We start from the raw sequence: 13,627 nt of genomic DNA, 5'->3' as shown, positions 1-13,627 counted from the left end.
TGCTGCTATGAATGTAATTGCTTTAGGTGCTTCATATGAGTAGGACCATGCAGTATTTATCCTATTGTGTCTGGCTCATCACACTGAGCACAATGTCCTTAAAGTTCATTCATGTTGTAGCATGTGCCAGAATCTCTTTCTTTTTTAAGGTCAAATAATATTCTGTTATATGTACATACCACGTTTTGCTTTCCATTCATCCACACATGGACCACTTGGATTATTTCCATCCTTTGGGTACTGTGAATGTTGCTGCCATGAGCATGGGTGTACAAATATCTATTTAAGTCCCTACATCCATTTCTTTGTGGCATAGCCCCCAAAATGGAATTGCCAGACCCTGGATGTCTGGTAAGAAAAGATTTTCCAGACTCATTTTGGATACCTGTTGTCCTAAATCTTGAATAAGCCTTCCCCCAGGGAGCGCTGGACCCTTTTGGTAGAAAGATATTTAGGGAACAGGATTTAGATATTTAGGGTGATCATTAACTACTGGCATGGTCATTGTTTTTAGGCCTTTTTAGTGAATCAAGTTAAGAAATAGTGTAGATGTTTAAGAACAACTTATCATGAGTTCAAATTGGTATTTCCACACCAAATTAAAAAGTAAAGGATTCTAATTTAACTTTTTTGGTCTTATAGTTACAATTTTGTTTTCTTCCATGACAAAATGTTGATTTCCAATGATATCAACATAATTACTCAATTCTTTCTCCAGCAATAAACATATAACAGTCTCAGAATAATAATATAATCTCACAAAAACAACACACTACTTTCACAAACAAAACAATTACTGAAAATAGTTTTACTATTCATTGATTTATTTCCAATATTTTTGTTCTTAGGATGCACAGTGAAATTCCTAAAGAGTCATTTGAAAAAATTCCTGTGTATTTGTTACCAATCTTCAATTGGCTTATATTCATTTATTTCATCTGCCTTCAATTTTTAGGAATTAAAAGGAACTATTATGGAAATATTCACACGATTGTAAAGGTAAGTATATAAAGCAAATTATATTTGGACAGGTTTCTCTTCTAACCCTGTCTCCTATATCTCATTCTCTATCCCCTTATAGGTAATAACTTAAAACTTTAGTTTTCTCTTCCACCTAACAAAATAAATGTGGCCTGGCCAGCGTGGCTCAGTGATTGAATATTGACCTGTGAACCAAGAAGTTGCAGTTTGATTCCTGATTAGGACACAATCCCAGGTTGTGAGCTCAATCTCCAATGCGGGGTATGCAGGAGGGAGCTGGTCAATGATTCTCTCTCATCATTGATGAGTCTATCTCTCCCTCTCCCTTCCTTTCTGAAATCAATAAAAATATATTTAAAATTTTTTAAAAAACCAAATGTATTTAATATGCCTCCTTTCTTAAATAATGGGCAATACACTATTCATACTTGTCTTAATTTTGTGTTTTTCACTTACAGTTTCTTGAAGATCACTCCAAGCAGTACACAGAGATGTCAATTCCTTTTTATAGCTACACAGTCCTCCACTGGCTAGATGTACCATAATTTATGCGAAAGATCCCCTGTTGATAGAAATCAAGTATTTTTTTTTTTTTGAATGGTGTTTTTACACAGAGTAACTGTCACATGGTTAAACAAATCCTCATGGTCATTTTATAAGTTACCTTTCAGTGTTCCACCCTTAAATCTCAGCAGCTTTCTGCATGCCAGAGGCTGGCTCTGTTTATGTCTACTACCTAGAGTTAGTTAGTTCCCAGGTAGCAGATATGCCTGACAAGGTACTACCTGGAGCTTTATTATTTGTATCTTTATTTTTATTGTTGACACTGTTACGAATGTTCCCATTCACCACCCCTTTGTCCATCTCCACCCAGCCCGTGTCCCACCTTCCCTCTGACCATCATCATACTGTTGTCTGTGTCTATGGGTTATAAATGGCTACTAACTAGAGTTTTAATTTCAAAGTTATTTCACAAACAATTTTCCCAAAGGGGTAACAGGCAGTTATTGTTTAATGAATACAAAGTTTTTGTTTGGTATGATGAAAAGTTTTGTGGATGGATGGTGGTGATGGTTGCACACAATGAGAATGGTACTTAATGCCACTGCACTGTGCACTTAAAAATGGCTAAAATGGTAAATTTTGTTATGTATACTTACCGCAATTTAAAACAGAATAAGGCTTATGGGAAACACTAAAGAAATTACTGAAAAACAGCCAGAAATATTATTTTTTTTAAAAAAATATTTCTATTGATTTCAGAAAGGAAAGGAGAGAGAAACATCAATGATGATAGAACCATTGATTGGCTACCTCCTAAATGCCCCCCACTGGGGATCGAGCCTGCAACCCAGGAATGTGTCCTGAGTGGGGATTGTATCATGACCTCCTGTTTCATGGGTGATGCTCAACCACTGAGTACACCAGCCAAGCAGAAATATTCTTCAATGTTAAAAAATTTCTCCAATAAATTGTTACTTTATTTATTTATTTTTTAAAAATATATTTTATTGATTTTTTACAGAGAGGAGGAGAGAGGAATAGAGAGCTAGAAAAGTTGATGAGAGAGAAACATCGACCAGCTGCCTCTTGCACACCCCCCAATGGAGATGTGCCTGCAACCAAGGTACATGCCCTTGATCGGAATCGAACCTGGTACCTTTCAGTCTGCAGGCCAACACTCTATCCACTGAGCCAAACCGGTTTTGGCCAATAAATTGTTACTTTAATATATAACTTTATATTGAAATTAAATTTCAATACAAAAACTAAATGAGGAGGGTTTTTTTGTTGTTATTATTAATCCTCACCTGATTATATTTTTTCATTGATTTTTAGAGAGTGGAAGGGTAGGGGGGAAGAAAGGGAGGGAGAGAGAGTAAAACATGGTTGTAAGAGAGACAAATCAATTGGTTGCCTCCTGAATGTGCCCTGACCAGAAGCTGGGGATCAACCCTGCAACCCAGGTACATGCTTTGACTGAATCAAACCCACAACCCTTTGGTGTGTGGGCTGATGCTCTAACCACTGAGAAACACTGATCAGGGCTAAGTAAGGTTTTTAATTGATATGAATTTGTGTCATTGCAGTCAATAGATATCCTCAATTTAGAGATGGCTCCTTTCTCCACTGGTATAATAAATGAGGGTTGGTCACTTTCCAAGCTGAATCTTATCTGACAATGACATCGGTACAGATTACTCTCCACATTTAATGATGAGATAGCAAGTTAGCTCTTTCTAGACTTTTATTTATATTACTACATGGTGACTTGAGTTTTATGGCTTCTAAATGAGGCGTTTATGAGTAGGAAATCCAGCTCAGTGACAAAGAAGATAATATCCTGTTGATGCCAGAGTCCAGGGTGGGAATGTCAGACCCTCAGGGCAAACTACTAATATAGAAAAATGTCTTAGGCCCTATGTCTTGATCCACTAATGAATGGGCTTAGCCTCTGGTGAGTTCCTGTAACACTTCACTTTCTCTTCATGACCTGTCTCCTTCTGTGAAATACAGCCTTACCGCTGAGAGAGAACATTTCAAAGACATCAAAAGGTCCTTGGCATCTGGGTGCTCGGGATGTACACACCATCACATTTCCTCAGCTGGTCATGGACAAGGACAGCCTTTAAAACCCTCCCAGTAGGAAAGCCAGCCGTTTCACTTCTCGTGGAAAGAATCCTCTTCCTCCACCACTGGAGCCACATGGGGCCGAGTGACGATGCGCTGACTCACCTGCTGGGTCACCGGGCACACGGGGCAGGCCTGGCCCCTGCAATCTGAGCCATCACTTGATGTGGGTTCAGTGTTTGTGATAACAGAGGGCACAGGGAGTGTGAGCCCATGTGGCCACCGATGCACGCCGGGGCAAAGGACCACCTTGTCCCGGAGTGTTTATCTTGAAGCAGCAAGGGTGATGACAGAGGTGGAAGCCTGGGTATAGCTGAAGGAGAAAAGCCAGAGGGAATGCGGTGTCTATGCACATGTGGGAAGCAACAGAGCCAGACCACAGTGCAACAAAGCATTTATCCAAATTCTCCCGGAAATCTGTTCCTCACATCTACCTGCCTCTTGACATCTGAATCTCAGAAACTTACACAAAGGCAGAGAAACCGGTGTAAAGATTTCCCATATACCCAACCTCTGCCTCAAGAATTACCAACGTTTGTCCATCTTGTTTCATCTACTTACCCTCTTCTTTTTTTTTTTTCCCCTCTAAGGTATTTTAAAATAAATTTCATATACCACGTTTTTGCACTCCTGAGTATTTCAAGATCCTGTCCCTCCCAGGACTGTTAAACAATAAATACCCAATATCCACTATCAGAAATTAGCATATTTTTTAATACAGATGTGGTACAGGATGTTTAATTACAGCAGGGCAGAGATTCCAGTTAAATAAAATTAAAAACCTTTATTTTCCCCAGATATAAAATTACTAAATTAATATCTCAAAAGAAAATATAATATGGTGAATGCTTTAAATCACACCACTGTTCACCACAGGATTTATGATTTACCAATGACATACTCTACCACTTTGGCAAAAGGATGAACTTTTCAAAAACAGTTTAAAAACCTAACATAGCAAAGACTGTGTACATCTCCATATTGCACTTTTTTTTATGTACAAGAATAAAACAGTAAAGTCAAGTGTCTTGCATATACTAAGAACAGCACAAGTCTATCACAATTAAATTTAATGCAGAAGCTCATGTGAGGAGTATTAAAAATGTAGAAACACAACACATGTATGTACAGAACACGAAGACTGTATTAACAAAGTTTATGTACATGACAATACACTGCATTAGTTTAAACCTTTTAGCATAGTTGTGTTTATTAATAGAGGCCTTTGGTTCTAAACTGTTTGACTAGTTGGGAGCTCACATAGTTCCTTAAGCGTTTCTGTTTTTTTTTTTAGTCGCAAGTAAATAAGTATAAAAGCACTAAACCTCCTGGTTCACTGGTACAAAAGTTACAGCGGTCAGATCCCTCATGTCATCAAAAACTAGTCACAAAAATAGTTCTCGTATTCAACCTGAATGTGCCACAGGAAAAAAATATTTTCAAGATTTCCCAGCTTAGCCTAGAGGCAAAGGGTTTACCCCAGCCTCAATGTCAGTGCTACTGTCCCTGCTATGTTCATTCCAGAACACTTGTTTTCTCTAGGCCATTTATCTTACTACTACTTTGTAAGAAAGAATAAAATCTAGCTTCAGTTTATGAGGGTCCACCACACACCTCTGGTAAGACAAAATGAAAATTTGGAATATTGCCAGAGAGACTTAAAAAAATATGTGCCCTCTCCTGACTCCTCTAGAAAATCTGCTACGAAAGAACAGTTCCCTGTTCCCTCCCTCTCCCATTCCCCTGATTTCTCCTTGTGCTCGGTCTCCCCGTGTCCTGCACGAGCCCAGTGATTAGCTTTGGAAATCATCCTGAGTTTGCAAATGACAAAGCAAGTCCCCGCACGCGGTCCATGAGGCGGATCACAGAACTGAGGACGAGTTGGTCATCCCGTGAACCATGGTGCTTGTTGGAGTCCCACTGATGGCATTGAAGATGTGAAGGGAGTTCGGTAAAACACTCGTCTTCTCCTCCAGGGGGCAAATCTTGAGGCACAGAAACACAGCATTACCCAAGTGCAATGCCCTGAACAACATTTTTCAAAATGGTACATTTTATGGAACACACAGGACTTATCTCATCCAGGGGTAAGTGTTCCTGTGAATGATGGTCTGCCTAGATAGAGAGTTAGGCTTTGGCAGTTTGCAGAAGGATTGTGTTAGCTCATCTAGTGAATGATGTTTTTCAGATCAGGATTATAAGGCGAAAGTCCAGAACAAACATGTTTTTGCTTCCTTTACAAGTTAGTAAATGGAGAGCCTTCTAGACTCACCAGATGATAAGGTGGCTTGCAGTGTATGTTACACATACAGCATGGGACACGACCTAGCCTTGTCCCCTGGAAAAGTCTTTTAAGATGAATCTGGAGCATCTGTGTTTCTCTACTGGCTCCTTTTCCCAGGGTCTTACAGAAAAGGGGCTGCCCCTTTGACCCTGAGCTAGTCTCTTTCTGCATTCTATAACGCAGGGAAAAGGTTCTAAGGGCAGGAAGTGACCCGCTCCTAGGCAGAAACTGAGAAGAACATACACACTCAGAGGCTCCCCTGGAAAAGCCAAAAGCAAGTCTACTCTGGGTTATGACTCTTTTTCTTTAAGCGTTCAAAGGAGTTTAATCTTCATAGTTGTTGAGATAATGGAAGGTTCCAGTGTAGAGCACAGCACTGCATCAAATGTCCATACAGTCTGGGAGTTTATTTTATTACTACAGGCCCAATGCACAAAGATTTGTGCAAGAATGGGCCTTCCTTCCCCTGGCTGCCGGCACTGCCTTCGCTACAGCTGGAGCCATCTTTTTGCTCTGGCCCAGAGCCGTCTTTCCACCTTCCCACGCTGCCCAGAGGCCAGGAGTGGCTGGGGCAGGGCCTACATATGCAAATTAACCCACCATCTTTGTTGGGTTAATTTGCACAGTCCTGATTGGCTGGTGGATGTCGCGAAGGTATGGTCACTTTGCATATTACTCTTTTATTAATGTAGATTTTCAGCCCATATTTTTTTTTTCTTCCTATTTTCATCTTTCTAGTGCCAAATGCTGGCACCCACTGACCAAGCGCTCCATTCTACAGGAATCTGGAGGCCCCATGGAAAAGACCTTATGTGTTTTCCAAGCACTTGTGTTTTCCAAACACTTGTGCTCCTGAGGCTCTTACATTCTGGTTAATTATTCACACACTAATTTCCTTAATCATTTCCTAGTTTTCCAAGTGCCCAGAAGAGGGTTGCCTTCTTTTGTACACGCATTTGTCCTTATGCCAACATCTGCATTTTCCCAAACTCAGGAATAACTTATATGAGTCAGTAAATCAAGTCTTAAAAAAATTAAGTTAAAAAATTACGTTACCATCCCATCTGAATGTGTGAGCATGAAGGAGAAAAAAAAGTAAGTAAGTTAAAGCTTAGACATTTGCTTCCCTACAACGGAAATGTCCTAAGTAAATCATCACATGACATATTAACTGACACAAAAGATCCTGGCTTCAATTTTGCAAGACTAAGGCCAGAATGTAGGGAAGAGACAGAAGCAGTTCTGTGTTACCGACGTGCTAGCACTAACTATAAAGATGGTTCTCTGACTCGGAAGGAGTCGCTATGGTTGATGGAGAGCAGCTCTTTGACATTTACTGGGTTCCCTGAGCAGCTGTCCCCTCTGATGACTACTGGGCCCACGTCCACAATTCTCCTGAAAGGAATTAGTACAAGAAGGCAATAGCAGTACAATAGAAAAGATTTCATAATGACAAGAAGTATAGAAATAGCCAGGGATAATCCACTGGGGCACCCAAGTCAGCGTTAAATAGTTAAAAATTGAACAACCCTATTTTTGTAAATGGCAAAAGACATTTAATACAACAGATAATTCCTTAAACTGGCTGGTAAACCCTGTTCTTCCAAAAGACTGGGTGAATAAAGAAAATTCTACCAACAATATGGGTATTTCTTCCTTATGTGAGAGTTTTTGTTTTGTTTTATTGTTGTAATTGTTGTTTTACGCTAGATTGGGGTGGGGAGAGGCCACCTCTAAGAGTGGAGAAGTGGAAGTAGGAGCTGCTCTCCTCTGGTCACATTAGGTACTAATTGGTAGTCTCTGTTCCTTGAGTAAACTGTGGTTAGACAGTAGCAGGAGAGTAGAGTGCTACATTATTCTCAAAATCCTGGAAGGTTGTCAGAAGTGTAGGCCATCACAGGGTGTACTTAAGACCCCAACTAGCACCTTCTTCCTAAAAATGAGAACTCCAGGTGGCACTTACCTGCTCATGCATGATTTCAGAAAGCTCTTTTGCCATTTCCCTATAGTTGGCCTTCATTTCTTCCTGATATTCTAACTGGTCTTCCTTAATGAGACGTTCATTTACCACTAAGGCTTGACCGCAAGCTTCCACAAATTGCCTGAAGTGGTAAAGGAGAGGGAAAAAAGGATGTTGAGGACAAAGAATGAGTCCAAGTGGTAGTGTTCTTCCTTGATTGAGCAACTGAAGTTGCTCATACTTGAAGAGAGAAAGACATTTCTAGTGTGTGCTTTACCTGAAAACTTCTTTAAGCAACTTCACTTTGTTGTCTGGATATCTTTTTGTGTTTGTGTCATCTAAGAAAGCTCGGGCATATGCCAGTGGACCAGCATTGACCTAAATAAACAAACAAATAAATAAAGAACAAAGTTTTAAAATTATGTTATAAAGAAAATGACCTTTAATTTCAGTTGGTATGTGCTAAAAATGATGTCTGTAGTCATGACCGCTGCCCTCCAGGAACTTACAACCCAAAAGAGGTAACCATGAAGAAAACTACATGTCATTTAACTTTACCATCTCAGCCATCCCTAAGGCATTTCTGATGATGGTTCAGTCTATGTAGGAAGAACCAAAGCTTGGAAAACATAAGGGCCTATTTAAGGTTGAACATCCAATAAGCAAAACACCTGAGATCAGAGCCCAAGTCTTCCAATTGGTATTTGGCTACACTGTACTTAACCTGATGAGCTTAGTGAATAACTGAAAAGAAAAAATGTATGCCAATTGTTTGAAAACCAACTCTTCACCTCACTGAATTGTATGGACCGCCCTGGAAAAACTGATTTGCTTTCCTTGAATGAAGTAACCATCTGAAATGTGTGGCAAGTGCCAAACATTAGGGGCATTTAGCAACAGGGTACGTGAACCAGAACCCTGCATATCTCCAGTAGCCAAGAATTCTCGGTTGGGAAGATCAAAGTGGGAATGTAGATAAAAAGAAAGTTAGACACACTGGATGGGAAGGAAAAAGACCCAGGCTTCCGAGACAGCTTGGGAAAGGACTTTACCACGTGATTCCTGCATAATTTCTCCTGGAAGATCTGGTGGGCTTGGAAGGTAATTCAGTAGGAATGGCTGTCCATCTTTTTTGTTGCTGTTGGTGAAAGAATGGGCTGTGGTTCTGACCCAGGGTGTACAGGACTTACACGGTAGCGGAGGATCTGCAGTGTGGGAATTCACACCAGAGGGGGGGGAGCCCTCTGAGACAGGAACCTCTAGCTAACCTTCTGTGATGACTATGTCATCACACTGGATGTGTGTGTGTGAAGATGACCAAAATGACAGATTATCCAAAATGATACAGTTGACTTTCTGTGCCAATAGTTCTGCATCTGCAAACTCAACTACCCGCGAATCAAAAATATACTAAAAAAAAAATTACTGTTTGGTTGGAGCACTGTGGGTTCGATCCCCCATCTGGATGCGTATATAAGGCAACTGATGTTTTTCTCTCACATCAATGCTTCTCTCTCTCTCTCAGCATATCCTTGGGTGAGGATTAAACAACATGTTGTTTTGTTGCTGACATGTACTATGTAGTTAAGCCTAAGATGGTTGTTTCTGTTCTGAACATGTACAGACTTTTTTCTTGCCATTATATCCTAAATAATACAGTATAACAATTTACATAGTATTGGGTATTATAAGTAATCTGGAGATGATTTAGAATAGAGGAGGATGTGGGTTATATGAAAATACTATCCTATTTTATGTAAGGGACTTGAGCATCCATGGATTTCGGTACCTTGCAGGTTCCTGGAACCAATCCCCCAAAGATACTGAGGGATGACTCATTCAATTTTAAGAAAATGCAAAGGGGCCGGGACTGGTTTGGCTCAGTGGATGGAGCGTCGGCCTGCGGACTGAAGGGTCCTGGGTTCGATTCTGGTCAAGGGCATGTACCTTGGTTGCGGGCACATCCCCAGTGGGGGGTGTGCAAGAGGCAGCTGGTCGATGTTTCTCTCTCATCGATGTTTCTAACTCTCTGTCCCTCTCAATTCCTCTCTGTGTAAAATCAATAAAATATATTAAAAAAAAAAAGAAAAGAAAATACAAAGGGGAAAGTTGATGAAATGTCCTAAGGTCTAATGTAACAAGGTCTTGGAGTACAGGGCCATGGAGCCAGCCTGATGGCTCTGTCCTGCACAGCAGCAGCCCCAGTGAGGCTCTCGGTGAAAGAATTACAGAAACGCACAGATAAATTGATATAATTTCCCCTGACTCTAACTCTGTGTCAACGTTGGTAGGTACACATGTATGAAGTTAATCTTCATCATGCAATTATTTATTTTTTAAGATGATTGAGCATTTGTAAAACCCTAAGGTCATAGTCGAATGGCAGGGCACATCTTGTCCTTTAGAAAGCTCAGCCTGTCCAGCCCCACCTTTTACTGGCGCCCACACCCTCCTGCTGGCCTTTCGATAGAGGCTGGAGGTGCCCGGGTCACGTTGCTGAGTGGTTTTGTTTCAAGCTGCAGAAAATTGTGGCCTCTGGCCCCGTTATGTAATCACTCACGTTGCTGGAATGATTATCATATTCACTTGATAACTTATTTTTGGTGCCTAAGTCTTTTGGGCCATAAGAAAAGAGGTTGAAACACCTATAAATACTTTTGTGGTGAATGACATTTAGAAAAATGTGAGGCAGCAACTCAACATGAATCTCATAAAAAGTTGACGAAAACTGATTTCAGAAAATGAACCAAGGAAACTCTAAAATCTATACATTACAATCTACAGGTAACTTTCATAAACACCCTTCTTGAAAGAGAAAAAATTTAGAGATACATACACACACACACACACACACACACACACACAACATGTGTTTGAATTACATACATACACTTAAAAATATCAATGAAGTAACAGGCATACTGGTCACGGGAAGGAGGTGATTTAGCATTTACCAATTTCTTAGGAAACCATATAAGAAACCTCCAAAATGTATTTTTGAAGTGTAATATTCAAAGAAAAAAGTATACATAATGTAAGTGTATAGCTTGATGAATTTTCATACACTGAACATATTTGTATAGTTATCATTCCCTAAATCAAGGATGATCTTTCTCATAAATGGTGCACACCACTTGGATAGTTATATGGAAAAAAATGTGTCTTGACCACTAATTCATAAAAAATGAATTCTAGATGGACTGCTATATAGGAATGTTAAGCAAAGAGGGAAAATATAAATATGTTTCAAATATGTTCTTTTAAAAACACAAATTTCTTCAAGTGGACATTAAAAAAAAGGCTACCAGTAAAGAAGAAATTAATCTATTGGGCTATATTAAAATTGAGATTTTATGTTAATCAAAAGATACCATTAAGAGAGTAAACTTAAGGTACTTTTTAGGTAACAAATTTTATAGGAATCAGAGGCTTCATGCCCTGCACATTCAGGGTTGCATGTGGCTGACGAGTTTATAGGAATCAGACAACAATAGTTTAATAAGAAAACCTACAGCCATTCTTTATATTTAGAAGAGTCTTAATGGTTCCAATTAGGCACCCAGAATTCCCCCAATTACAAACAAATAAGCAAGCAAACAAACAAAAAAAAAACAACAAAAAACACAGGTTAGTGAGGAGAGCTGTCTCCTGCCCCCTGCAGACAGTTTAGTGAGAATGCTACTCTTGTAAGTGGAGAGTGAGGGTAGGGTGGAGGTACCCTACGGTTACTGGTATTAGGAGAAACTGCACAGACACTGCAGGGATATAACGGGGATTACCTGGTAAAGCCAGAAATCTACACTATACTTTGTGGGTGCAAATGACCTGAAATATCCCCAAGGTCTTCAATAAGGAGTCTTTCCCTCGGTTGCCCATGTGGTGTGCTTTGCCCGGTGCCTGGCTCACCTGCACACTCACGCTGCCCTGGAGTTTCAGCTGGAGCTTGATCATGTCCACGTCAGTGGAGGAGCACAGCTGCCGCAGCTCAGCCACCTTCTTGCTCATCTCGTCAATGGCCACTTCGATGGGGTTCAGGTCGGTGTGGTGCTGGTACATGACAGGGATCCGCTTCTTCACGTAAGGGAAGCAGTGTATCGCTGCGGAGGAACGGGCCCCAGAATTACTCCACAGTTTGCAAGGTCTTTACGACTACCGAGGTAGACGTCATTATTATTCCCATTTTACAGATAAGGAACGAAAGCCTGCCAAAGTCATATATGTCAGAACTTCATGGAACCAGAATATTGTCCTGTATCACTGTGGGTGTTTGATGACAGTTTGTATGATATAAAGTAACGAGAGTCGGGTGTTTGTTAACGTTTACTGTGACAGGTGTATCTTTGAAGAAATCGCTTTATTGTTCCCTTCTCAATTTTCTCATCCATGACTGTCCTGACTTCCTTGGAAGCTGAGAGATCTGAGTGAACTAGCAGATATAAGGTGGCTTTGGAAATATAAAAAAAGACTAAGTAGTTTAAAGATATCACATAGAGCTGAAGTCCAGAAAAAATATAAGAACATTCATTTTTATCCACAGAACAACTTTGAATCAAAGTCTGCATAAATAAAAAAATTAATAAAAAAAAAGAAATGAAGATATATTTCCAAGCAAAATATTTTATGAGCTAGAATGGCCAAAACTGTTGAAGTAGCAATAACAGAGATATTTTGAAATGAATAAAAAATAAAAAAGTAAAAATATTTACTATTTTTATACATTTTTAAACAACAACAAAAAATATTGTCTTCATTTATCATAATAAGACACCAAAGAGTTAAGTTTAAAAACGAGCAGAGAAACAGCTGGATCTACTTTGGGTTGTTTCATGTTTCTACTTCGCTGCTTTATATGGAATATAAATACCTGTAATATTCTCATTTAACATAGACTTACACAGTGGTCGCCACCCTAATTAAGTTAATAACAATGTACCTATCTATATAATTTAAGTTTAAAAAATTTGGTTCTCAAAAGAAATTTCTGTTGATATTTGGCTCTGTGGACTAATGAGTTTGCCGACCACTGTACTAACAGATCTTTAGATATATGCTTTCTTATTTTTTTTTTTAGTAAGCAAAAATAAGGAGTGTGTGCGTTTGGATTCATTGTTATTTATTAAGTGGCCAGGGGGTGGGGAATTACTCCAAAAGGACTGGTTGCAAGATGAGAAAACAGGCCAGCACCACAGAACACAGAGTTCCCACGGGCCACGTCTGGACCGGGCTGGAGAAGGTGCTCAACCTGACCAGCCTCATGTGTCACACGCAGGCCTGTTCTAGTCTCCACATGTTTTATCACTCCAGTCCAAGCGTCTGTGTCTCCTGTTTCTTCTGTGTTCCTCGCGGGCAGTTTCTCAGGGGCAGCACTGGGATCGGTAAATCCGAATAGAACCAAAGGCTTCTCTGAGAACGTGACCTGACCTGGGCCATTGCTGCTTGCTGGCCAGGGACACGTGAAACGATGCTGGGAGCACAGGCGCACCTGGATGGGGCAGACCGACAGGTGTGTGGAGATCCACAGCTTTCTCATTTGTATGGAAGAAGCATGTGTGGAAATGTTTATGAGGCAGCGGCCATGTTAAAACACAGGCCTTCGTTTTGTCACAGTGTGGAGGGCTATGGTGTGATAGCACCACCATTTCAGAGAGAAAAGCCGGCTCTAAGGATGTTTATATGTCCGTGGATTAGATTGATTTCTCGAGTCACTGCTTCTTGCTTCTTGCAGTGATAACTGGAGACTTAAAGAGGCGAAGAAGAGGTACAGTGTGTGG

The 13,627-nt window shown here is 40.2% G+C and overlaps 1 protein-coding gene across 28 annotated transcripts in view; it reads right to left on the bottom strand.

Annotated features, from left to right (window-relative positions):
• Window positions 1-4,305: 4,305 nt before the first annotated feature.
• Window positions 4,306-13,627, bottom strand: part of DOCK9 (dedicator of cytokinesis 9) — a 248,544-nt gene continuing 239,222 nt past the window's right edge. For all 28 annotated transcript variants that reach the window (XM_084880234.1, XM_084880236.1, XM_084880241.1 and 25 more), the window contains 4 exons: window positions 11,763-11,953; window positions 8,134-8,234; window positions 7,860-7,998; window positions 4,306-5,597 (listed from right to left, as the gene is read on the bottom strand). In XM_084880234.1, coding sequence (XP_084736360.1) covers window positions 5,475-5,597; window positions 7,860-7,998; window positions 8,134-8,234; window positions 11,763-11,953 — 554 coding nt within the window. In that variant the 3' untranslated portion in view covers window positions 4,306-5,474. The remainder of the gene's footprint in view (window positions 5,598-7,859; window positions 7,999-8,133; window positions 8,235-11,762; window positions 11,954-13,627) is intronic.

The sequence above is a fragment of the Pipistrellus hanaki genome (genome assembly GCF_964339955.1).
Source record: "Pipistrellus hanaki genome assembly, chromosome: 3".
NCBI classification, from domain to species: domain Eukaryota; kingdom Metazoa; phylum Chordata; class Mammalia; order Chiroptera; family Vespertilionidae; genus Pipistrellus; species Pipistrellus hanaki.
Note: the sequence above shows the minus strand (reverse complement) of the source record. Positions and strands in the feature narration are given on the sequence as shown.